Genomic DNA, 24,498 nt, shown 5'->3' on the forward strand with positions numbered 1-24,498 from the left:
GACTAAATTATACCCGCTTTCCTGTACTGCCTTTTTCTCCGTGGGATCCAGGAGTTCCACTCTCTCCCTAGACCCAGAAAGAGGGGAAAAAATAGAGAAATATGAAAAACATGGAGTAATGCATCCTCTGAATTTCAATGGAAATCTCTTTTATTCAGTTCCAAGTTTCTACTCTAAGCAGAAAGTTTCTATACCTGCTCACCATCCACCCCATTAATGCCGTCATCACCCTTACTGCCCTGTGGTGAGAACAAAACAAAATCAACATGGTATTAGCAACAGGAATAGATATAAGGTAAACATGTGAGATCATCTTTGATATTATTTTTTCTAGTTTTCATTTCAGTTTTTTCCATCAACCGATCGAGTTCAGAAACCTAAATAAGAATCAAAATAATGTAAAGAGAGCAATAAAAATATTCCCTGGAGCCTCCACCACCCTATTTCCATTTCTTCATGGCACTACTACCCTATGTAGATTTGGGTCTAAGAGGAAAAAAAAACTGTTTAAAAATTATTTATCCTGGGCACATTCAGTGACGGTCACTTCAATGATCATTTGAAATGAAAGGAGCCTGTTAAGAGGTAAATTGTGGATTTGAAAGAGGGGCAAATGAATTTTCCATTTTTGGAATAGCTGACTTCCTCCCAGAGTAATTTTCATTTATGAAAGTAGACCAACATGCTGAGCTTATACAGGAAATACTTATTACAATCCTTTAGGCAACAATTGCTTCCCTGAAATTTTCACTATATATCTGACTACAATATTCTTGCCTCTTGGCTTTGATCTTCTTGGAATTTTATTGTCTCTCCTCAAGGAGGAAAAGGGAAAATGAAATAATTCAATATTGTTTTGTTGGTAGAAAAGCAAACTCCATTGAGAAAGAGAAGGGGGACACCTACCTTTTCTCCTCCATGGCCTCTTAGTCCCTGAAATTGCAAAATCATAGTGTGAGTCTCCTTTTAGTGGAATTTTAAAAAAAGACTTGCTTGAAGTATCTTTCAGCTTGGATGATGAAGAGGAACATGGTTTCTCTCCCAGTGAGTGAGATGGGTACTATAAAAAAGTGTGTTGGCTTTTTAATGTGCCACTTTACCTACATGCAGCCACCACCCTGTGGAGTCACAAGACAACAGAGAGGCATAGGGAGACAAATACATGGAAAGAGAGAAGGAGAGAGATAGCAAGAAAAAGACAGATATGGAGCAAAATTGAGATAGAGACATTCATTAGACAGTGAGAAACAGGGGCAGAAACAGAAAATAAAAAAAGAGACAGAAACAGATTCAGCACCAAGCAGAAAGATTGATCTAGTGAGTGTTTTTAATAGTGGGACAGATGTTTTTCAGATGTCATTTGGGGGTTACTGCAATGATGACAACAGAAAACCTTTCTTGGAGAACTAGTGCCAAAGAACTATTTCATCAGCTAGAAGGGTAAAAAGATTAGTGTGGTAACACATTCTTTTACTGGCAGTACAAGAGAGTCATCAAGAAAGTGATCAGCAGGGTGAGAAAGATGAATTGGCAGCCCCCAGAATAAGGAATAAGATGAATTATCTTCTTCCACTCCTTGGAGGTCTTGGGACTAAACAACCCACACCGACATATGCTTCCGTTCTCCCAGGGAAGGAAGTTTCTCCAGATCTGTGATAACGGTAGCAAAACAGGAATGAGAACGGTGAATCTTCGTGAAACTCACCTTAGGACCCCTTGGACCTGGGCATCCTGTATCACCCCGGTGTCCAGGTAAACCAGTGGAGCCTCTCCCTCCCTGTGAAATGAAAAGACGCCTTCCATTTTAACATTTGCAGCACTTAATAACTGTGGCACTTATTAAGTGCTTACTTTGTGCTGTGCAAGGGTACAGAAACCAAGATAATAAACTGATTTATGAGGATAGAGCTTTGTAATCTAAAATCATTCTTTAGGATCGCGTGAAGTTTGACACATTCTCCCCCAAGTCTAACACAGGCTCTTTGTTATGATACTACAAAGGTTAATGTTCCATTGAACGACTAACAAGATCTAAGTAACAATTAGGAACAGTACAGTTACCCAGAAAAAAACTTTATGTACAGCACTGAGTGAAATGAAGATTTGGCAGTTTGGTTAATTTAATGAATATTGAAAATCGATCTAGATAAACTAAACCTCAAGCTCCAAGAAGACTCTCTTTTTCCACAATGGTGCTTTTTCCTGGAACTAGTCAGATAAAATGCCTTAACTATCATTGACTTTGCCTGTGTAGTCACCCCCTAAATAAAATGAAACAATACCAAAATCATTAACTATATTACTAATTATCATTGATGACGGTAAGGTGAGTTCTAGAATGCTTGTTCTCACTATACATTTTCAATCAAACCGAAGGCAGAATTAGAAGAGGTACATCTTACATTACATGTCTGTCTAGTTACCACACAATGTGGTACTGGGAGAAACATCTTATGTGCATGCCAGGCCTAGCTTCAGACACCAAGTCAATATGCCTACTGGCCCTTCTGAGATAGCCATAACTTGAGACATTCAGAGATGGCACCCGAATCACACTTTGTCTAGATAGCTGCTGCACTTGTGCCATCGGAGGGAAGTAGCGTGGCTCAGTGGAAAGAGCCTGGGCTTCGGAGTCAGGGGTAATGGGTTCGACTCCCAGCTCTGCCACTTGTCAGCTGGGTGACTGTGGGTAAGTCACTTAGCTTCTCTGTGCCTCAGTTACCTCATCTGTAAAATGGGGATTAACTGTGAGCCTCACGTGGGACAACCTGATTACCCAGTATCTACCCCAGCACTTAGAACAGTGCTCTGCACATAATAAGCGCTTAACAAATACCAACATTATTATTATCTTCTACTGTCCCGCTCTCCCCTAAAACACCACCATTCCTCCATCCCCGAAGTTTAGGGAGGCATGAGTCAAAGCCATGGAAACCATTCTGTTCCCTCCCTAATATTCTCCTCCTCCTCTTTCATTCTCTACAGAGCCTCCTGAAATAGTTCTCTTCGGAGCCCCCGATAAAGTTTCTACAGAGCCCCCGGTAAAATCTCTACAGAGCTCCCATGGAGTTTCTACAGAGTCTCTTGAAAGAGTCTCTTCAGACCCCCATGAAAAAGGCTCTACTAAGGTTTCTTGCTTTCTTTTGCTTACTTATTAAATAGCTAGGGGATCCCCAATTTCTCTCCCTTCAGTCCACCTTCCTCCCCAGTGCCCTGAGTGGGGGGATGCCATGCTACACAGGGTCAAGAGGTGGGCAGTAGTGCACTGTGAAGGCAGTGTACAGCCAGAGAGGCCACCTCATTGAGACCAGGACCCAGGGGGTGTGGGATGTGTGGGAGTGTGGATGTGTGGGTTTTCCGCACAGCACCAGGAGGGTGATCTCAGCCTCTGCTTTCCAGCCCAGCTGCCTGGAGTGGGAGTCAGGAGTTCAGCCTCCCTGAAAGGGGAAAGGAAGGGGCTGGGCACTGGTCTATCCTAGTGGCAATCTTACTGCCTGGAGGGATTTTCTAGGAACCGGGTTGCCGCTGCCCCCCTCCCCGAAACCTGCAGCTTACAAATGGTGGGCACAGTGGGTACTGTGCAGGGAAGCCGAGTCACGCTGTGTAGGTGGAGAGAGGAGAAACCGATCCAGTTCCCCGGTGTCACTGTCACCACGCCCTAAAGAGTGTTCATCCCTGCCCGCTCCCCGTCTCTGGCACCTGCCCCATCTGCCCAAGACTAGGACGAGTGACCCAGGTGTCCTAGCCGGAGCTCCAGAGGCTGCTCTCCACCTTGCCCCAAGGGTGACATATTGTGATGCCATTGCGTGGTTCATTCAAAGCACATGGGAAAGTGAATGATGTCACCAGGTTACATGATGGGGACGGCCCTCCTGGCTCGTACCTCAGGGCACAAGCCACCTTGGGGCTAGCCGTGGTGCACGTTTGTGGTGTTGGACACGGTGTATCACAAGTTTTCCTCAACATGGGGTTTGACAAGAATATTACCCCTGGGTTCTAGGAGAACTGATTGCATTTTCAAGTCAACCGCTACCGATGAAGTTGGGATACAATCATTTTTCTCATTAAAAGAGAAAGAAAACTGTTTTTGGGGGGTGTTGACGTACTTGAAAACTCAACTGATTTTTTAAAACTCTACTCATTTCTCTTTGTTTCTGTGGTTTACAACAGATAACCAACCACCTTAACTCTTGGTTCATGCTTACAAATTCCAAACATAATATGGATTCACCCTACTGACCTGCCTTTATCACTACTTACCTCATCTGGAATTTCTTACCTTAAAATATATGATTCGGTAGCCCAGAAATTCACTATGAGGAATGGCCAAATTAGACATGTTAGGCCATTAGAATTAAGGAGACCTTCACGATAATGGTAATAATAATTCTTACTATTTGCCAGGCACTGTATGAAGCACTGAGGTAGATACAAGCAAACTGGGTTGAAAACGGTCTCTGTCCCACATAGGGCTCACAGTCTTGATCCCCATTTTACAGATGAGGTAACTGAGGCACAGAGAAGTGAAGTGGCTTGCCCAAGGTCACAAAGCAGAGCTCGGCAGAGCTGGGATTAGAACCCATGACTTTCTGACTCCCAGGCCCGGGCTCTATCCACCACGCCATGCAAAATGGTTTGAGTACATTTGGCTAAGCACCTGACAGTCGCAGTATATGTGCCTGTTTGGATATACCCCTTTAAATAGCAAAATGAGAAATACTTACGGTGTCACCTTCTTCACCGGGATAACCAACCATTCCACTGGGACCTGTTAGTCCCTAAAAAAACGGAATTGAAGAAATAAAGTTCATTCAGAATTTTTCTTTAGTTGCCCTCTACCTCTCTCAAACTGATTAGTACACAATAGCACTCATATTGTATACAGTTGTCACAATGTTTCAGTCAATCAAACGATGGTATTTATGAGAGCTTACTGTGTAGATAGCCCGGTATAGAGAACTGTACTCAGTGCTGAGTACGATACAGTAGAGTAGGTAGATACAATCCCTTCCAACAGGGAATTTACAGGTTGGAGGGGGAGAAAGAGTTTAAAATAAATTACAGATGGATACCTACGTACGTATTGTGGGGCTAGGAGTAGGGTGAATATCAAAATGCTGAAGGGGTACAGACCCAACTGCATAAGTGACGCAGATGGGAGGAGGAATGGGGGAAGCGAGGGCTCGTTCAGGGAAGGCCTCTTGAGGAGATATTATTTTAATAGGGCTTTGAAGACGGGGAGAGCGGTGGTCTGTCAGATACGAAGAGGGAGGGAGTTCCAGGCCAGAGGGAGGACGTGGGCAAGGAGTCGGTGGCAAGAAAGACGACACGGAGATACAGTGAGTAGGTCGGCGTTAGAGGAGTGAAGTGTGCAGGCTGGGTTGGATGTAGGAGATCGCCCAGTTAAGGTAAGGGGAGGAGAGCCGACTGAGTGACTTAAAGCCGACGGTAAGGAATTTCTGTGTTACGTGGAGATGGAAGGGTGACCACTGAAGACGGTTAAGGGATGGGGAGACATGGCCCGTGACGAATAGTAGGAAAATGATCCAGGCAGCCAAGTGAAGTATGGACTGGAGAGGGGAGAGACAGGAGGCAAGGAGGTTTGCAAGGAGGCTGAAGTACTAGTCGAGGCAGAATATGATAAGTGCTTGGATCAACATGATGGGGCAGTTCAGATGGGGAAGAAGGGGTGGATTCTAGAAACGTTCTGAAGGTAGAAATCAACAGGATTGGGATTAAATATACAGGTCGAATGAAAGAGATGAGTCAAGGATAATCAGTCAATCATTCTATCTTATTTATTGAGTGGTTACTGTGTGCAGAACTCTGTACAAAGCACTGGGAGAGTAAAACACAACACTATAACAGACACATTTCCTATCCACAGCAAGCTTACAGTCTAGAGGGATAATGCCAAGGTTGCAGGTTTGCAAGACAGGGAGGATAATGGTATTGCCTACAGTTATGGGCAAGTCTCAGGGAGGACAGAGTTTGGGAGGGAAGATGAGTTCTGTTTTGCACGTAATGTTCACACTTTTCTTTTATCAAAGAGTTTGTCAATGTGTCAGAATTTCAACGTGTTTTCTGTAAAGTATTGGGAATAAATTGAGCTCCTTCTTTCTTTACTACTTCTTCATTAAATAGCTTTTTTAAAAAAATTGAAATTTTCTTAGAAAGAGTTTGACTACCCTGTATTTTGAAGAGTTTGTAAATTAAGTTGGGCTGGCATAGCCAGGCAAAGGCTAGCTAAGATGCAGACATCATCAATGAGTTACAGTTTTATTATATATTTATGATATTTGTTAAACGCTTACTTTATGCCAGGCATTGTACTCAATGCTGGGGTAGATGCAGTCAGGTTGGACACAGTCCGTGTCCCACATGAGGCTCACAGTCTTAATCCCCACTTTACAGATGAGTTAACTGAGGCACAGACAGGTGAAATGACTTGTCCAGGGTCCCACAGCAGACACATGGCAGAGATGGATTAGAAGCCAAGTCCTGCTGAGTCCCAAGCCCTTGCTTATCCACTAAGCCATGCTGCCTCTCTATAACTCTTTATGATTCTTTTGCTTCATGTACCTGAACTGACAACCCTCTCCTTTACACCACTGGAAGATTCAAGTCTTTTCAGGCCATTGGAGTGAGTTTTGAGGAGCAATATCTCCCTTCTCTACTATTTGTTGCCAAATTGTACTTTCCAAGTGCTTAATACAGTCCTCTGCACACAGTAAGCGCTCAATAAATACGATTGAATGAATGAATGAATTTAGGTGTTATTTTCTATGGCAATAACAACTTGGTCATAATTATTAGTTATCATTATTTTGGTATAGCTGTTTTGTTTTCCCCTAGTATTTTCATATTCATTATTTCATTGTATCCTCACAACACCCTTCCTTCAATAGCCGAAATCCATCAGAGGGTAATTTTTTGTCATTTATCTGTTCACTCCCTTTAGCTCTTCTCTTGGTATTTTATTTTAGTTTCAATTAGGGAGAACTGATCAAAATGACTAATGAGTCATGTTAATATTCCAGACAGTGTGGGATGTAAACCCATCACTGTTCTAGAAAAAGACTCTAATGGAAAGTTGGTTTGACATCCAGGAAATGCCTATCTTTGACTCTTGTTGAATTTATTGTGTATAGATTGGGAAACAACTCAAGAGGTTCCCAGGCAAAGATCCCTGATCCTTGGGTATGTTTACCAAAATAATGTGGGAAAGTGCCTTTTTAAAACTTTTATTTGGAAAATTCACATCCTTCGAATTTTAAAAAACTCATTTTAAATGCCCGAAATGAAATCAACGACATCATGACAACCCCATCTATACAGATTCAATGAGACAAAACTAATCAGGGGAAATCTTCTTATAAATTTAATTCAGGGGGGTATTAATAAAGTTGATTGAGATTTGTAACAACATGGGATTACTCTGCCGTAACAGTATGATACTGTTCACTGAGGCATAGTCCATCAGGGACCGCTCTCTCAAGCCCCATAGCCATAATTTATTTATGTATATTAATGTCTATCTGTCCTTGTTGAGGGTTGGAAATGTGTCTACCAGCTCTGTTATATGCCCTCCCTCCTCACCTCCGCCAAACTAACTCTCTTCCCCTCTTCAAAGCCCTACTGAGAGCTCACCTCCTCCAAGAGGCCTTCCCAAACTGAGCTACCCCCTTTTCCCTCTGCTCTCTCTGCTCCCCCTCTGCTCCCCCTCTGCTCTCTGCTCCTCCCCCTTTCCCCCTTCACCTCCCCTCAGCTAAGCCTCCTTTCCCTCTGCTCCTCCTCCCCCCGCCCACCCCAGCACTGTGCTCATTTGTATATATTTTTTTATTACCCTATTTATTTTGTTAATGAGGTGTATATCCCCTTGATTCTATTTATCATGTTTATGTTGTCTTGTTTTTGTTTCATTTTGTTTTGCTCTGCCATCTGACTCCCCCGATTAGACTGTGAGCCCGTCATTGGGCAGGAATTGTCTCTATCTGTTGCCCAATTGTACATTCCTAGCGCTTAGTACAGTGCTCTGCACATAGTAAGTGCTCAATAAATACTATTGAATGAATGAATATCGTACTCTTCCAAGCGCTTAGTACAGCATCCTGCACATAGTAAGTGCCGAATAAGTACGATGGGTTGGCTAAGGAACATCTCGGTCTTGCTCCCAGTTCCTCAGTGGCTCACAAATCTCCAGTGAGCCCAAACCACAATGATTCAAAGTGAGCCCAAACCACAATGATTCAAACTCAAACTTCCCCCATTAGATGGAGCCCCAGCAGTCTTCTTGACCTTTAAGATTGGAGCTGGGATTCCCCTCCACTTCAACCGTTTCGCTGCAGTTTTTACCATGACTAAAATGTATGGGAAGGACCGTTGGAAACTCTGTCTTGGGAGATTGTTTAAATCTATAAGCACAGCTGTACCGTGGTTTAGCTATTTATGGTTAACGTAGCCTTCAAAATAAATTTCTTACCAGTTTGCAGAAATTTTAACAGCCACTAAATTTTTCACCTTGTTGCCCATAAAGAGCATTTTCATATCAGTTACTGCAGCTAACATCAAAACCTGAAGAAATTTAGTACCATCTGATGGATTTTTGGCTTACCCTAATTCCTTTTATGTCCTTGAAAATGCTATCCAGTTCATTAACTTAAAAAATTCCTTTACCTTTGTGATACCTCTCTTATTCTCAGTGAATAAATTCTGCCTGTAACAACCACGTCCCCTTAGTTCCCTGGCAATTGTCAGTCTCCTGATTTATTGCTTAGCTCTATTAAAAGTAGCTCATTAACTTAGTGTTTAATATACATATGCTTATAACTTCACTTCCCAGGTGGGAATGAGATTTTCAGATCTAACCAGCTCTAGACTGTGAGCTCGTTGTGGGAAGGGAATGTGTCTTTTTGTTATTATTTTGTGCTGGTTAGTACAGTGCTTTGCATACAGCAACTGCTCCGGAAATACAATTGAATGAACGAATGAACCAGAACTAAATCAAACTGTTCCAATTCTTTGTCTACCCCCCCCCCCCATTTTGTAGATTCACTGCAAAGCAGATAAACCACCTTTTTCCTCCATGATACCCAGAGAGGATGTACCAGACAGTTGATTCAGGATTCAGGCACATCTCCCTGGGCCATCCCTAGAGGTGTGGTTGATAACAAGGGGTAGACATTTCAGATTGAAGACCATTCAAAGATCCAAAGGGAGCCCTCCAAATCCCCTAACACTTGGGTGAAACCCAGAAAGGGGGACCCCATCCAGCAAGTTTGTCTTCGTCTGTTAGTAGACAAATGATGTACTCGCTCTTCATAAACGACAGATGAACTTTAGTCCAGTCACTAAGACACCGGGACCAAGAACCTGTGCCAGTTGATCATAGTACTACTGGCTTGAGGAACGTCACTCATACTCTCATCTCTGCTGGGCAGTGGACACGAGTCAATTAAAGCTGCACGCAGTAATTTTTTGTACCAAACGCATTTATGCCCAAAGGGACCCCAGTACAATCCTAAAACCGTGTTGCAACATCATAGAACGGCATGTGGCTACCTTAGTAGCTGCCAAGCAGTGAGAATGAATAGGGTGGATATGGGAGAGGGAGTGAACATTGAGCATCTTGGGAAGAACTAGCGAAAATGTTAGCCAGGAGAGCATTTCTTTGGAAACCAGTCAAATTTTGGAACCTCGAGGGAGGTTCAATGTCCTCTCACCTTTCTCCCGGGCTGTCCATAAGGGCCCCGGAAACCATCTTCTCCCACACATTTCCCCAGTAGTCCACAGCACTCTCTTTCTGCAACAGAGTCCTAAAAAAATAAAATCAGAAATGCATACCGTGCTTTCATTTGAAAAAGTAAATAAGGTCATTCCTTTAAATTACATTTTTTCAAGGGATGTTCTTCTGTGAACCGGGATGAGTGGGATTTAATAAAATTAAAGAACTTACAAGTTGTTTCAGTAAAATTCTGGAAAGGCCTTGCATTTTGATACTCAGTGGTTGTTTATAGTAATATCCTCTGCCAAATTCTATCTCCTGCAATTCTTCTAGTTTCTGCACACCTTCCAAGCCAACTGCTAAAAGTGCATCGAACGCTTTAAAAAAAGCAAATACACATATACTTACATTAACATCTTTTGAACATTATTTTGCCCCGGCCCACTCTGCAGAAGGCTAAGAATCTATGATTCCATACACATTAATCTTCTTGTGCCACAGTTCCCATGTTATGGTGTATATAAGAGGAGAGAGCCCATAGATTTTCAAGGTTATGTGGATTGTATAGTTTTTTTAAAAATGATTTTCTCATGGCTGATTCTGTTTCGTTTGATTCTCAATTGGGTTTTGGTCTTTAGTTTTAGACTTCTTTCCATTGCACTTGATGTCATTTAGCTTTTGGTATCTTTCTCGGTTGTCGTGAGATATAAGTTTCTCAAGAATGAACTGAGTTTTCATTCATTCAGGGTATTTTATTGCCTGTCTCTTCTGTAAAGAGAAATGGGCTAGCACTTGGATACAGTGGATCGCAATGTCAGAAGAAATGGTTGTGTACTTTCATGAGTACCATAGTGCAGTTTTCCTCATTGTTGCCATTTGGGTTTTTTATGGTATTTGTTAAGTGCTTACTATGTGTCAAGCACTAGTCTAACTTCTGAGGCAGATACAAGTTAACTAGGTTGCACATAGTCCCTGCCCCACTTGGGACTCATAGTCTAATTAGAAAGCAGGACAGTTATTGAATCCCCATTTCACCGATGAAGAAACTGAGGTGGCAGAGAAGGGAAATGACCTGTCCAGAGTCACAGAGCAGACTAGTGGCAGGGCCAGAATTAGAACCCAGATCTTCTGACTCCCATGCTCTTTCATTCATTTATTCATTCGTATTTATTGAGTGCTTACTGTGTGCAAAGCACTGTACTAAGCACTTACCACTAGACCATGCTGCTTCTCATCCATGCTGGTATTCTGCAAGAACACAACCCCCTCATTATCGAACTAAGTTCATAGGGTTGCCTGAAGAGGGGAGAGACTGATGCAGGTATTGAGCCTCCTCTCCTCTTCTCCCCCGACTTGCTCCCTTCATTCATCCTCCCTCCCATCCCCACAGCACATACGTTTACATCTGCAATTTATTTATTTATTTATATTAATGTCTGTCTTCCCCTCTAGACTGTGAGCTCATTATGGGCAGGGAATATGTCTGTTTGTTATTGTACTCTCTCAAGCACTTAGTACAGCGCTTTGCTCACAGTAAGCCCTTAATGAATACGATTTAATGAGTGATTGAGTCAGGCGTTCATTAGAGTTGAATCATAATGATGTCCATAAATATGGAGAGGAAGAGGAGGATCTGGGAACCACTGTGGAGAAAAATCCTACTGGATTGAGAGACCAAAGAATGAGATAAACAATTCCTGTCCTAACTATTCAATAGACAGATTGCATGCATGAACAGGGAGGCAAGAAAATTGGCATATCTTTCATCAGCCTTTTCAGATAAACTCACTGCGGTAGCATTATCTTAGATTAATTTTAGAAAATACCGATTCATCATTCTAAAAATGGGAAAACCAATAGATAGAAAAGTAATGGAAATCAAGGAAACACTGTAAATCAGTACTAGTAAGGAATATGATCTGGGGGAAGGAAGATTATTAGTAAGAAATTAAGCAGCAGATATAGCAAAAGAGGAATGTTTGTTGTAATACCTTTAAATTGAAGACTCATAGAAGTTTCCTTGAGTTTCTCAAAATCGTCATCCAGTCCATCAGTAAATACTAGGAGCACCTGTTTCAAAAAATGTCAGCACATCTGATCAGTGTGCACCAAACCTGTCCTTTACTGGTTCTCCTATCTCTCTGGCCGCTCATATTCTGTGTCTTTGGTGGGCTCCTCCTCTGTCTCCCACCCACTAATTATGGGTGTCCAGTTCCGTTCTGGGTCCCCTTCTGTTCTCTATCTACATCCACTCCCTTGGAGAACGCATTCGTGTCGATGGCTTCAACTACCACATCTGTAGCTGATGATGTCCAAATCTAAATCCCCAAGCCCCGGTCTCTCTCCCTCTCCGCAGTCTCACATATCCTCCTGCCTCCAAGACACCTCTACTTGGCTGTCCCTCCGTCACCTCAAATTTAACATGTCTAAATATCTTCCCTCCCAAACCCTGTCTTCCCCATACTTTTTCCATCAATGTAGATGGCAGTACCATCCCTCTTGTCTCACAAGCCCATAACCTTGACATTATCCTTGAAGCCTCTCTCTCATGTCTTTTAGGGATCGTAATTGAATCCCGATGGCTGAAAACAATTACACCCTTGGAGCTATTTCAGTACTAGGAAAATCTGGTTGGACATTTTAATCCTTTCAATTCTCCTCAACCAAGAAGATGATCTTCTCATGATAGAACTTCCAATGGAGAATAAGGCTTAACTTAGGAAGAAAGAATGGGAAATTGAGTTTTAGAACAGGAACATAGTATATATCTCTGAGGATCTTATATGTTTTGATTAAAGTGCTCATAAAATATCGATCGATCATTTATTGAGTTCTTACACTGTGCAGGGCACTGTACAGTATAACAGTTGGTAGACATGTTCCCTACCCAGAACAAGTTTAGAGTCTAGAGGGGGAGACAGACAGTAATATAAATAAATGAACATGACGTAGTGGATAGAGCACAGGCCTGAGGGTCAGAAGACCATGGATTCTAATCCTGGCTCTGCCATTTGTCTGCTGTGTGGTCTTGGGTAAGTCACTTCTCTGGGCCTCAGTTATCTCATCTGTAAAATGGAGATTAAGGCTATAATCCCCATGCGGGACAGGGACTATGTCCAACTCGATTTGCTTGTATAATAATAATAATAATGTTGGTATTTGTTAAGCGCTTACTATGTGCCGAGCACTGTTCTAAGCACTGGGGTAGACACAGGGGAATCAGATTGTCCCACGTGGGGCTCACAGTCTTAATCCCCATTTTACAGATGAGGGAACTGAGGCACAGAGAAGTTAAGTGACTTGCCCAAAGTCACACAGCTGGCAAGTGGCAGAGCCGGGGTTTGAACCCATGACCTCTGACTCCAAAGCCCGTGCTCTTTCCAGTGAGCCACGCTGCTTCTCATCCTCCCCAGCACTTAGTACAGTGCCTGGCACATAGTAAGCGCTTACCAGATACCACCACCACCATCATCATCATCATCAGTACATAAGTGCTGCGGAGCTGAAGGAAGCATAAAGAAAGGGTGCAGATCTAGGTGCAAAATAGACTTATGTGCATCTTTTGTCAGTGGTGATAGTGAGCAGATTCCAATCTTTTGTAAAGACAGCATACACACACACCCATTCATGTACACACATGGGGCCGGACACACACCTTGACTTTAGCAGAGTTCTGGTTAGTAGATGCCTCCCCCAGGGACCGTAGAAAGCCACTGTTCATGTACTGATTGAATTTGTACTGCTGAGCCAGGAATTTCTGGATGATTTCTTCATCGTACTCCTTAGATTCTGAATTAAAGAGAAGCTGGCCATTTGGAGCAGGCACGAGGTACCGGAACCTGACGGTGATCTGATTGTCGTCTCTGCAGCTTATGTTGGAGAAAGACGCTAGCTCCCGCAGTAGGCTTGGCAGAACTTCTCGTAGTTTCTGTTGCACTGGCTCTGATGGGCGGGTAATATCTACTGCTACAGTAATATCTATACTGCAACCTTCTGAATCTTCTATTTGAAAGAGGGAAAAAAGGAAAATCAGAAGAAGTGATCTCGTAGTCCCTTATTTGGGCTTCTGTTGGTGACCAAATCCAATGTCATATTCAGGACCTTTTTTAGGGACTATTGCATTTGGCTCCTGCCGCTTGCAAGTTAAAGCAGCTCAAACTCTGATTAAATCAACCTACATCGACTTCATTTCAGTGGGATTATAACCAGACCGCCAAGTGGGAGACTCTCTAAGAATCAAAAGATAACAATCACATGTTGAAAATATGTGCATTTGAAACTTAGTGACGGCACTCTGAGGCACACAGAGAGGGACTTCCTAGTTAACACTAATGAGAGGGCTTCTCTCTCCGAGCCTGTGCAGAGCCCCAAGATGCCAGCTGCTATCACAGGCTGGACATCACCGTAAAACGAGAGCACTGTACGAATTAGCGGCATTAAAATTTAAGAAGGCTCTCGGGAAAGAGCCCTAAAAGGAGAGTGAGTAACAAGCCAACTTTGTACACCAGATTACATGCCAACTTTATACACGAGAAAATATTCAAGATTATAAATGTCAGAAACATGTGAAGTTATGGACCAGTAATAGATTTGAAAAAATGCTGAGGTCCTGAATCACCCTGCACCAGGGGTGTATATCTAAGGATTTTCATTGATAATGCAGAAAAGTTTAATAGCAGATCTTATTAAATCCTGCTAACTGAATACTGCCGACATTGTGCCGATATTGAGAAGTAGAAAAATAAAGTCAGCATGCCCTCTCTGAAGATGGCAGGATGTTTGATCCCACCAGTATAACAAGCTTCAGACCAAACCAAAAGCCTAGAGATCAGTGAGAATGTCCAGTCTCAGGCTCTGTGGCATGAACCAGCCAAGGATTTCACATGAAGCTTCTTTAGCAACTTTTCCAGGTGTATTTTTGAGACATTTAACTAAAATTAATGAAAATTTATTGGCAGAGCAGGATAACTCAAAAGGAGAGCCTTAAGCACTCCTGGTGTAACTGCTTCTGGTATTACACTCGATGGTCCCTCTGGTTGAGCAGTGAAGTGTCACCAGACTGATTTGCTTCAGTCTCAGACAGTGATTAAATCTTATTCATAAATCAATTGGTGGTATTTATTGAGCACTTACTGTGTGCAGACCACTCTATTAAGCCCTTGGGAGAGTAGAGTAGATCAGAGTTGGTACATATTCTGCCCACAATAAAACTACAATCCAGAGGGGAGTTTATAGAGGGGGACTATTACTTAGACTGTGAGCCCCTTGTGAGACAGCGACTGTCCAATCTGATTATCTTTTATCTACTCTGGTGGTTAGTGCAGTTCTTGACACACAGTAAGCACTTAACAAATACCACAGTTATTATTATTCTGACACCAGCTATGGCTGAAAATCAGAAAACAGTTTATATAAATACAGCTTGGGAAAGGAAATGCTTGGATCCTACGTGGGTGTTTGCAGACCCACCTGTATCCACTGATATCAGACCATCAAAATGCCATCTCCTAATGAGAAAAAAAAAACCCAGTATGGCTAAGCATACAGATGCAGGTGGCCAGGAAGTAAGAGGGCTTCCTACAAACAGTTTTTTTTGTTGTTTTTGTTTTGTTTTTTTATGGTGCTTGTTAAGTGTTTACCATCTGCCAAGCACTGTACTAAGTGCTGGGGTAGATACAAGCTAATCAGGTTGGACACATCCCTGCCTCACATGGTGCATACAGTCTTAGTCCCCATTTTACAGATGAGAAGCAGCAAGGCGTAATGGATAAGCACGGGCTTGGGAGTCAGAGTGTCATGGTTTCTAATCCCAGCTCCACCATTTGTCTATTGTGTGACCTTGGGAAAGTTACTTAAATTCTCTGCTCCTCAGTTACCTCATCTATAAAATGGGGATTAAGACTGCGAGCCCCACGAGGGACTGTGTCCAATCCGATTTTCTTTAACCTTCTCACTGTACCTCGATCTCACCTATCTCACCGCCAACCTCTTGCTCACAACCTACTTCTGGCCTGGAATGCCCTCCCTTCTCACATCAGATAATTGCTCTCCCCAACTTCAAAGTTTTATTGAAAGCACATCTCCTTCAAGAAGCCTTCCCTGACTAAGCCCTCCTCTCGTCTTCTCCCACTCCCTTCTGTGCTGCACTTATTTTCTCCTTCATTCATCCTCCCTCCCATCCCCATAGCACATATGTATATATCTGTAATTTATTTATGTATTATTCATTCATCTACTGATGTGTTTATATTAATGTCTGTCTCCCCCTCTAGACAGTGACTCCTTGTGGGCAGAAATGCGTCTGTTGTTATATTGTATTCTCCCAAGTGCTCAGTACAGTGCTTTACACCAGTATGTGCTCAATAAATACAGTTGAATGAATGCATAAATGAATGAGGTAACTGAGGCACAGAGAAGTTAAGTGACCTGCCCAAGGTCACACAGCAGACAAGTGGTAGAGCTGAGATTAGAATCCAGGTCTTTCTGACTTCCAGCCCCGTGCCGTATCCACTAGACCACACTGCATCTTGGTAATAGTTGATAGGAAAACACTTTAAAAATGGTTATTTGGCTTTAATTCAGTAGAAACTAAAATCAAGGATGCTGATTTGGGAAAAGTAAATTTGTTTTGGACTGTTACCCATGAGAAAGTTCATAGGTATGTGAGGGCAGTAAAGTCCAACAACAGAACTAGGACCATGGACACAACTCCCCATGAAGGAAGATGATTTTTTTAAAGGTTAATTTGGAAAGAGCACTTTGAGGCTTAGCCTCTGGAAGAGCTGAAATGTAGACGGCTGAGCAGTGGTTGGGGAATTAGCATTTTTGCAGAATAAACAAGGAAAGTAGTTAAAGGCTGGGGTCAGGCTGAAGTTAGACTTTGAATGAGAACAAGGGCTCCCTTTCCTTTTTTAAGAAATTCACTTTTCTCTCCTCACCAGGGCTCCTGCTAACTACCAGAAAGGCTCACAGCAGAAAAGGCCTAGTCCCATTGTTAGACAGCATATTAGATTATCCTTCCTACCTCTAATTTGATTTCTCTAGGGAGAGGAATTATATTTGTTCTACTTTACAATAAAGTGGGAAAATATTCCCAATCCACTGTTTTCAATTAGACAACCTGTAGACTTGCTCACTCTCTTATTTACTTATTTTGAAGTCAGAAGCACTTCCTTTGGATCCAGATCCAATTATATAATCTTTTTCAGCTCCAAAAAGAAACTGGAGGGAAATATAATGTGAAGTAGCCTGCACAGAGCTCAGTGAATTATGATGAGCAAGATTATCCTCGACTCAAATTGCGACAACCATTTATTAACTAGGGAGTAACAATGTGGAGACAATTAAAATAAATACTCCTTTTAAAAACAACTGCAAATATTCATTTTCTTTTAAACCTTAAGGGATGGGACAGAAATAATGTAATTTCTGAATTGAAAGAGAAATATGAATTTGGGGCTGATGAAGAAACAATTTAAATGATTTGGAATGAGCCAGGCATTGAAAGAGTTGCATGATACTTCTTCACCACTGCATACCACTGGCAGATCAGGTCATCTCTACCATAACAGATCAGCACTTCTCCAAAGGAGAGACAAAAAAACCGTGTCACAATCCCTTCCATAACTAGAATGGAAAGAGGGGAGGAGTTTCCCTCCACATCCCTGGTGAGCATGTTACTGCGCCTTCCAGAGACAGAGTGGAGAATCAGGGTCAGTGAGAATGAAAACTTTGCTGTAGATATGTCACTACAACTTACTGAGGGTAGGGAAGTCTGAGGGATATTGACAGCCATTCTCTCGATTGTTTCCAGCGTTCCCAAGTCTCCCACTAGAAACACTCCATTTTTGGAGCCAGTGATGTCTCCAACTCAAAGACATTTGAAACTCCGGTGCTAATGGCAAAGATGATGATCCCCTCATTTCTCAGGTGGCCACTGCTTTCACCATGGAACCATTATACCTCTCTTAGTAATCACTACCAGGTTCTGCACCACACCTAGGTTTATCCAGCTCCCATTGGCAGGTTCAAAAAGGCTACTGGTGAACTTCAGCTCTTTGCCAGTGAAGTTGGTTCTTCCCATTTGGGTATGCCATCAATGTGCTGGTCAACTTTGGTTCGGGAGCCCAAGTAAAATTTCAGTAATATTCTTTCTGAAGGATAGCACCATGTTGAGCCTCACTAACTTGGGTCTTGTCCTTTGTAGTGGCAAAACTGCCTACCAGCTGTTTCTTGAAAGCCTTCAGGGTTGCAAAGTGGCTGGGAGGGATGCTCGATGGCCCACTGGGCTGGAACGCCCTTCCAGGAGTCAAATCCGGGGGAGACTTACTCCCCCTGCTTCACCCTTCAAAGGCTTATTAAGGGTGCATCTCCTCCAAGAGGCCTTCCCTAAGCCCTCTTTTCCTTTTTTTCCACTCCATTCTGCGTCAACCTGACTTGCTCCCTGTATTTATCCCCCGTCCTAGCCCCACAACACTTATGTACGTATCTGTAATTTATTTATTTTTTTTGGTGTCTGTCTCCCCCTCTAGACTGTAAGCTCACTGTGATCAGGGACTGTGTCTGTAAAGAACAGGAGAACTACAACACTGGTACTGTATTTCTTGAGCCTAGTGATGCTCATTGCTCTCACACTCCACCTCCCTGTGACATTGGTAGGAGGGCAAAGTACAGTCCTTCTTCACCCCATTCTCCATCCCGCTATATCTGACAAGTAGATGAAGTAACAGCTCTTCTGTTATCAGGGCTGTAGTCAAATAGAGGTTATTATTCCTCTTCCCTGGATGAGGAGAGGGCTATAGGGTTCTTTAAAGACCAGAGGATTTGTGCCTCTCTTCCCCAAAGGAGAGAGTGACTGGTCACTATCTTTCTTTTCTTCCTAAGCACTGACTTTCGCAGTCCTCTGACTGTCATTTGTCTTCACTCTCCCCTGGCCTAGAATAGGAGGTGCCTCTTTCTGTGAAGCTGGACCAGTATACTGGTTTCTAACCTCTATGCCTAGCAGCTCCTCTCCTTCCTCCTCTTCCTCTTTCTTTAGCCGTTCAATGACATTTGAAGCCCAAGGGAATCTCTCGAGGGAAGCAGACAATTGCATTTTAATAATAATAATAATAATGTTGGTATTTGTTAAGTGCTTACTATGTGCCGAGCACTGTTCTAAGTGCTGGGGTAGATACAAGGTAATCAGGTTGTCCCATTTGAAGCTCACAGTCTTTATCCCCATTTTACAGATGAGGTAACTGAGGCACCGAGAAGTTAAGTGACTTTCCCAAAGTCACACAGCTGACAGGTGGCGGAGCCGGGATTAGAACCCATGACCCCTGACTCCTAAGCCCGAGCTCTTTCCACTGAGCCATGCTGCGGCCTGAAGAAGCTGAAGAGGCAGTTGGGGATTAGAAAATGAGGAGGTGGGATATTACTCGGGGAAGCCCTCTCAAATGAGATGTTATCTCAGAAGTGCTTTGTAGACAAGAGAGAGCAACTCTGAAGGATTACTGAAGGGGTACTCAGGGTCCCATAAAGAGGGAGCCACACCTGAAGGTTCTCCAATGCAAAAGTCTCACATACTTGGCGTTGATTCATTGCAGATTGAGGTTTCCATGCAGACTGGTCAGTTCATTAGAACTCCGCATGAAGAAAACTCTAACCCTCTGACCCTTGATGATCCCTGACATTCACCCCAATAACAAAGACTTGATGCCAAAGACGTTGCTGTACTTAAGAGCTTGGTTCCACCTCCACTGTTGCCTGATTAGTAATAAGCACTAAGACCTTAAGTGATATACGAACACCGTGAACCTCAGCAAACCTTCCCTTAGCATAGGTCAAGGCCTTTGCCGTAAAGGCTGGGCCTTTCAGAGGTCTTAAGCCAAACATGGCCTCTCGGAGCTCAGATCTGTTGGCATTATTATTCAGAGAAAATAGCTCTTCTGATTGAGTGCTGTAAACAGTAGCCCCAAACTGAACATTCTCCTATCCAACCACTGAGCTATTTACAATGACCTCTATGAGTCGCTGAACGCTCAGCAGCTCTTGATCATGATCCGGCCTCCTGCATCAACTAAAAATATATTATCTGCCACTTCTGTCCTTTTGCAGCCTACGAGAGGCATAGAAGAAAACAAAGATCACTATTCTGTAGGATTACAACTTTCTCTATTTCTCCTCTAATCGAATCTACGCCCATCTCTCCATAGCATTGTTTCAGTCTTTTTGATTCCAGTCCCTAAAGTCCAGTACTGTGTTTCTGTAACTGAAGAGCTGGTGCCCGTATCTAACAGAAACTAGGCTCATCTCTCGCTCATCTTAATAGGCAATAGAAGCAACTGTATCTAGAGAAAGCAGTGCTTTTTCTAAGGTGGCTTCAAGTCCTACTGGTAGATTTAGGAAGGTAGTAGAGGAGCAGGGAGCCCTCCCTGCAACCCAGCCAACCGGAACCAAAATTTGCCCTTAGAGCCAGAGAGTTCCTCTTGCCTTCCTATGCGTGTCTGTCCCTCCCCACATTGCCGGGCTTATTTTTGGTCCAGAGCAGCAGCCAAGGCAATTGTAAAATGGGGAGAAGGCGGTGTTGTAGATACTAGAGGCCTCTTGAGGTCAGAGGGTCACTAAGCTAGATGTGTGGGAGACCCCAACTCTTTTCACCCCATATTTAAAGCCGTCCTAGGTGACTCTAATGGGTCCTTATATCTCCTGTTTCTGGATGGCCACGTTGTGGTTAAATGGAATGATGAAATTTGAATCACTTTATAGGTCATAATCCAATTGAAATAGCTCTGTTATCCAGGTTATGTGTTGTTCCCTTTAAGAAGACGGCAGTTTGGTGATATGTTCTTATTTAAAGTCTGGAAATCATGTTTATTTGCTGAGTTTTAAATGTCTCAAGTCTTCAGTGCCTTAGAGGTTTACCTTGCATAACACAGTCTATCTTACTTTCTCAAAAGGGATCGCCATTTTGGGCTGTTAGTCACTTGCGAACTAATTTCAAATCTACATCGAATACATTTTTGTCCCTCCTAGCAAACTGTGGTCAAGGAAAGGGAGGAGGCAGGAATGGAGCATCTCAAGACAACCAGCATGGTCCTGCTATCTCCACTCTATGGCTAAACATGTCTCTTGCCCCCGGGGTTCAAATCAATTCTCCTCCATTAGCAAAAAATTCTAATTAGATCAAAGAAAAGTCATTTCTAATTCTGAGGTTCTTCACCCCAAATCATGCTGTGTTTCCCAGGTCTAATTGGAAATTCAGCATAAAAAAGAAAGTTTAGCATTTCTGAAGTTATAAATGCTAGACCCTAGAAAGCATGGACACTCCCTAACAATGTATGCTACTAAATGCTACTAAACATTATGGTAATCAGCCCCGGTATTATTTATTCTGGCCATTTTTAGCTAAAGATAGCCGAAGAACAATGAGATTTTATATATTTGAGGTTCCTTAGAGAGTCCCAAAGAAGGAAATATAAAACAAAACATTGAAATGGTCAGGAAGGAATGTGAAAATTCCATCTTTTGTTAATACTGGCTCCTTGGGGGACCCCACAGGATAATTCAAAGAAGGAGTACATTGTTACTTACTTGGGATGCAGAGCTTGAAAGAAATTTTCTTCTTCAGGAAAATAAGTGAATCAAAGTCATTTTCATAAAAAACCTGGTCCTCAGTCCCTGTGATCTCCAGAAGCTGGGTTTTATTGGCCTCCAGTACACCAATGGCAAAAATGGAAATGCCTTTATCCCTGAGGGCCTTAGCTGGGCCTTTAACAGAATCCTGGGCTTCCCCATCAGTGATCACAATCAGATATTGAGGTTCAGTGGGTCTCCCCCATCTTGAAGTGTCAAAATAAGGCAGAGTAAATGTCAGGGCCTGTCCAGTCTGGGTGCCAGCTTTAATTTGCTTGATATCTGAGATGGCTCTGGAGAGATCTTCTTTTGTGGTATATTTATTGAGCATAAACTCCTCCCTAGGGCTTGAGCTAAACTGAAGAACTCCAATCCGGACATTCTCGGGCCCAATGTTTGACATGTTCACCATCAGCTTCATGAACTCCTTCATTTTTTCAAAATTACTTTCTTTAATGCTTTCAGAGCCATCAATCAGGAAAATAATGTCAGCTTTCATGTTCTTACAGGCTGTAAATGTATAATGAAAGAGGATGGTTAAGTTCTAGACCGGAGATTCTAGCCTATGAGCTCTTTGAGGGTAAGGGAATGTGTCTAACAACTCTATTGTATTGTTCTCTCCCAAGCCCTTACTACTACAGTGCTCAGCACAGAGTAAGACCTCAGCAAATACCATTGATTGATTGAATTAAGATCTTGAATTCATTGAACTATAAAACCTTCTTGGAAATTTACAAAAATACTGTAATTACTATGATCCAGGAAAAGCCTCTCTGCATATCAGAGGGTGGCCTAGAATGATCCACTATTACTTAACATTCCACTGAACCTTTGGTACTTACACTTGAAACCTCATATATTAGGTTAGAGCACACAATTTTTGTGACATATTCAAAACCAAAACAATGCCTGCTGTCAGTACTCTTATGATATCTACTTGAAGTGAATAGTGCAGGACTTTGAAAAAAATAAAAAAGGACTTGAGAGGATCCAACCTCTGCTTAATAACTGTTAGTTTGCCAAGCTGTTTACGAACTCCCCGATGAGGAGTTAGTAACCAGTAATTCGACTTCTCAGGGAACTGGTCTGCTAATTTCCCTTGTATTGTACTCTCCTAAGCACTTTAGAACAGTGCTGTATACAAAGGAAACACTCAATAAATTGATTGACTGATTCAGGGCAATTTGCTTTTCTAATGTCAGGATTTTCTTTGCATAAGCAGGATAGCAGATCCCTGACAGTACTCTCCGGTTGATAAGGGATTGGATAACAGAGTTTTCTTGCATATCAAATTACCCTAGAAATTTGGATTAGTATGCAAAATTCATAGCAGATGCCTAAATTCTTTTCTAGCAAGAGAAAGAATAGTCTTGACTGTCCAGGTTCCGAGGCTTCTTCCTTGAGGCTTCACTTTGGGCAAATGACTGCTTCACGACTTTAATGGAATCCTAGAGGACAGAAGGAAGAGGGCCTGGTTCATTCAGGCCACAGAATAGATTTGGTTTTGGCCTAATTTATTCTGTTGGGTTACTGGGATGAATCAAATTAAATGGCAGACAGCCGAATCATCACTCTTCTTTGGACTGTGGAGGCCTAGCTAATGAATAGTATCCAGAGATGCCTAATTTGCAAATGATGAATAACTTAGAGAGGGATGATTGTTTTAATATTGAATTGAGCACATTTTATCTAAAAAAAGACTTAATGACCAGAAGTCAGGATATATCCTCACCCTTTGTAGTGAGATGTAGGAAGGATTCCAACCAGAGCCATTCTCATACCTATATAAAAATCTTAACAATATTAGAAAAAAGCAACACAACTTTCCCAGTGTATTTTACTCTCTTTAAAAACATTGAGCTCGATTTTCTCTTATTTTGAAGGGCATGTGAATTTAGACTATGAAGTTTGGGATCCAAGGGCTAGGTAGAATGTGATAATGACAACGATTTTCCAATAGCTTACAATAAACCCCTTTCTGAATTCTAATTTATTTTTTTCAAATTTTAAAAATGTGAGATTTGCATAATTGCCATTCCTTCCCACTGTAAATCGGGGTTTCAGATCCCTGAAACCCACAATCTGCATATAGGGGATAAAAAATTGGGACAGTAACACTGAAATAACCCAAAAACAAGCCCTGAGGTAGACAATAAGTGTAAACTGATTTACGTAAATCTCTTACCCCCTGGGAAGCAGATGTCCTGGACCACCTCATCTTTGATGTGCTTCAGGGTGTCAAAGTCATTCACACACAACACGTTCTCTTCCGTCCCTGCTATACTAATAAGTTTTAGTTGGTTATCAGTTTTGACACCAATAGCGTAGATGACGATTCCTCTTTGCCTCAGTTCCTGGGCCGATTCTGCCACTTGATCCTGAAAATTCCCGGCTGTGATGAGGATCAGGATTTTGACTCGGTCATTATCCATGAAACGCTGATTCATGTAATTTAGCGCTTCTCCGATCCTATCTCTCCCTCTTAGCTGTTTAATGCCTCTGATGGCCTCCTTCAATTTCACCGTGCTGTGGTACTGGCCAACCTCAAACTCCAGGTGAGGACTGTCTGAATACTGCACCACCCCAAATCTCACTCGGTTGTTGCCCATCTGGAACACACTTAGCACCTCGCTCATGAACATCTTCATGTCTAGGAAATCACCGTGGTCTATGCTGCTGGAGCCGTCAATCAGGAAGTAAATATCCACTTTTTCTGTGTCTCTGCAGCCTGATCAGTGAGGATAGGCAGGAAGGTGGAAAAAACATAAGCAGCAACATGTTTAAGTTCAAGCTTTATGTGGATCGTCCTGTTTACTTATCCCTCAGAGGGGGAACTTTCAATGTCCCAATAACAAATGGAGCATCTCCCATCTGACAGCTATTAGAATAATAATAATAATGTTGGTATTTGTTAAGCGCTTACTATGTGCCGAGCACTGTTCTAAGTGCTGGGGTAGATACAAGGTAATCAGGTTGTCCCACATGAGGCTCGACTGTATCTGTTGCCGATTTGTACTTTCCAAGCACTTAGTACAGTGCTCTGCACATAGAAGCGCTCAATAAATACTATTGAATGAATGAATGAATCCTCATTTTACAGATGAGGTAACTGAGGCACCAAGAAGTTAAGTGACTTGCCCAAAGTCACACAGCTGACA

The 24,498-nt window shown here is 42.5% G+C and overlaps 1 protein-coding gene across 1 annotated transcript in view; it reads right to left on the reverse strand.

The window, feature by feature from the left end:
• LOC100083924 (collagen alpha-4(VI) chain-like) overlaps positions 1 to 24,498 on the reverse strand; it is a 68,288-nt gene that overhangs the window by 25,575 nt on the left and 18,215 nt on the right. Inside the window, exons 5-15 of the mRNA XM_029070793.1 lie at positions 23,526 to 24,068; positions 21,299 to 21,850; positions 13,380 to 13,726; positions 11,716 to 11,794; positions 9,956 to 10,101; positions 9,723 to 9,815; positions 4,725 to 4,778; positions 1,706 to 1,777; positions 907 to 933; positions 195 to 239; positions 14 to 67 (exon numbers count right to left, since the gene is read on the reverse strand). Of these exons, the coding sequence (XP_028926626.1) occupies positions 14 to 67; positions 195 to 239; positions 907 to 933; positions 1,706 to 1,777; positions 4,725 to 4,778; positions 9,723 to 9,815; positions 9,956 to 10,101; positions 11,716 to 11,794; positions 13,380 to 13,726; positions 21,299 to 21,850; positions 23,526 to 24,068 (2,012 nt within the window). The remainder of the gene's footprint in view (positions 1 to 13; positions 68 to 194; positions 240 to 906; positions 934 to 1,705; positions 1,778 to 4,724; positions 4,779 to 9,722; positions 9,816 to 9,955; positions 10,102 to 11,715; positions 11,795 to 13,379; positions 13,727 to 21,298; positions 21,851 to 23,525; positions 24,069 to 24,498) is intronic.

The sequence above is a fragment of the Ornithorhynchus anatinus genome, chromosome 8, assembly GCF_004115215.2.
Source record: "Ornithorhynchus anatinus isolate Pmale09 chromosome 8, mOrnAna1.pri.v4, whole genome shotgun sequence".
Classification (NCBI taxonomy): Eukaryota; Metazoa; Chordata; class Mammalia; order Monotremata; family Ornithorhynchidae; genus Ornithorhynchus; species Ornithorhynchus anatinus.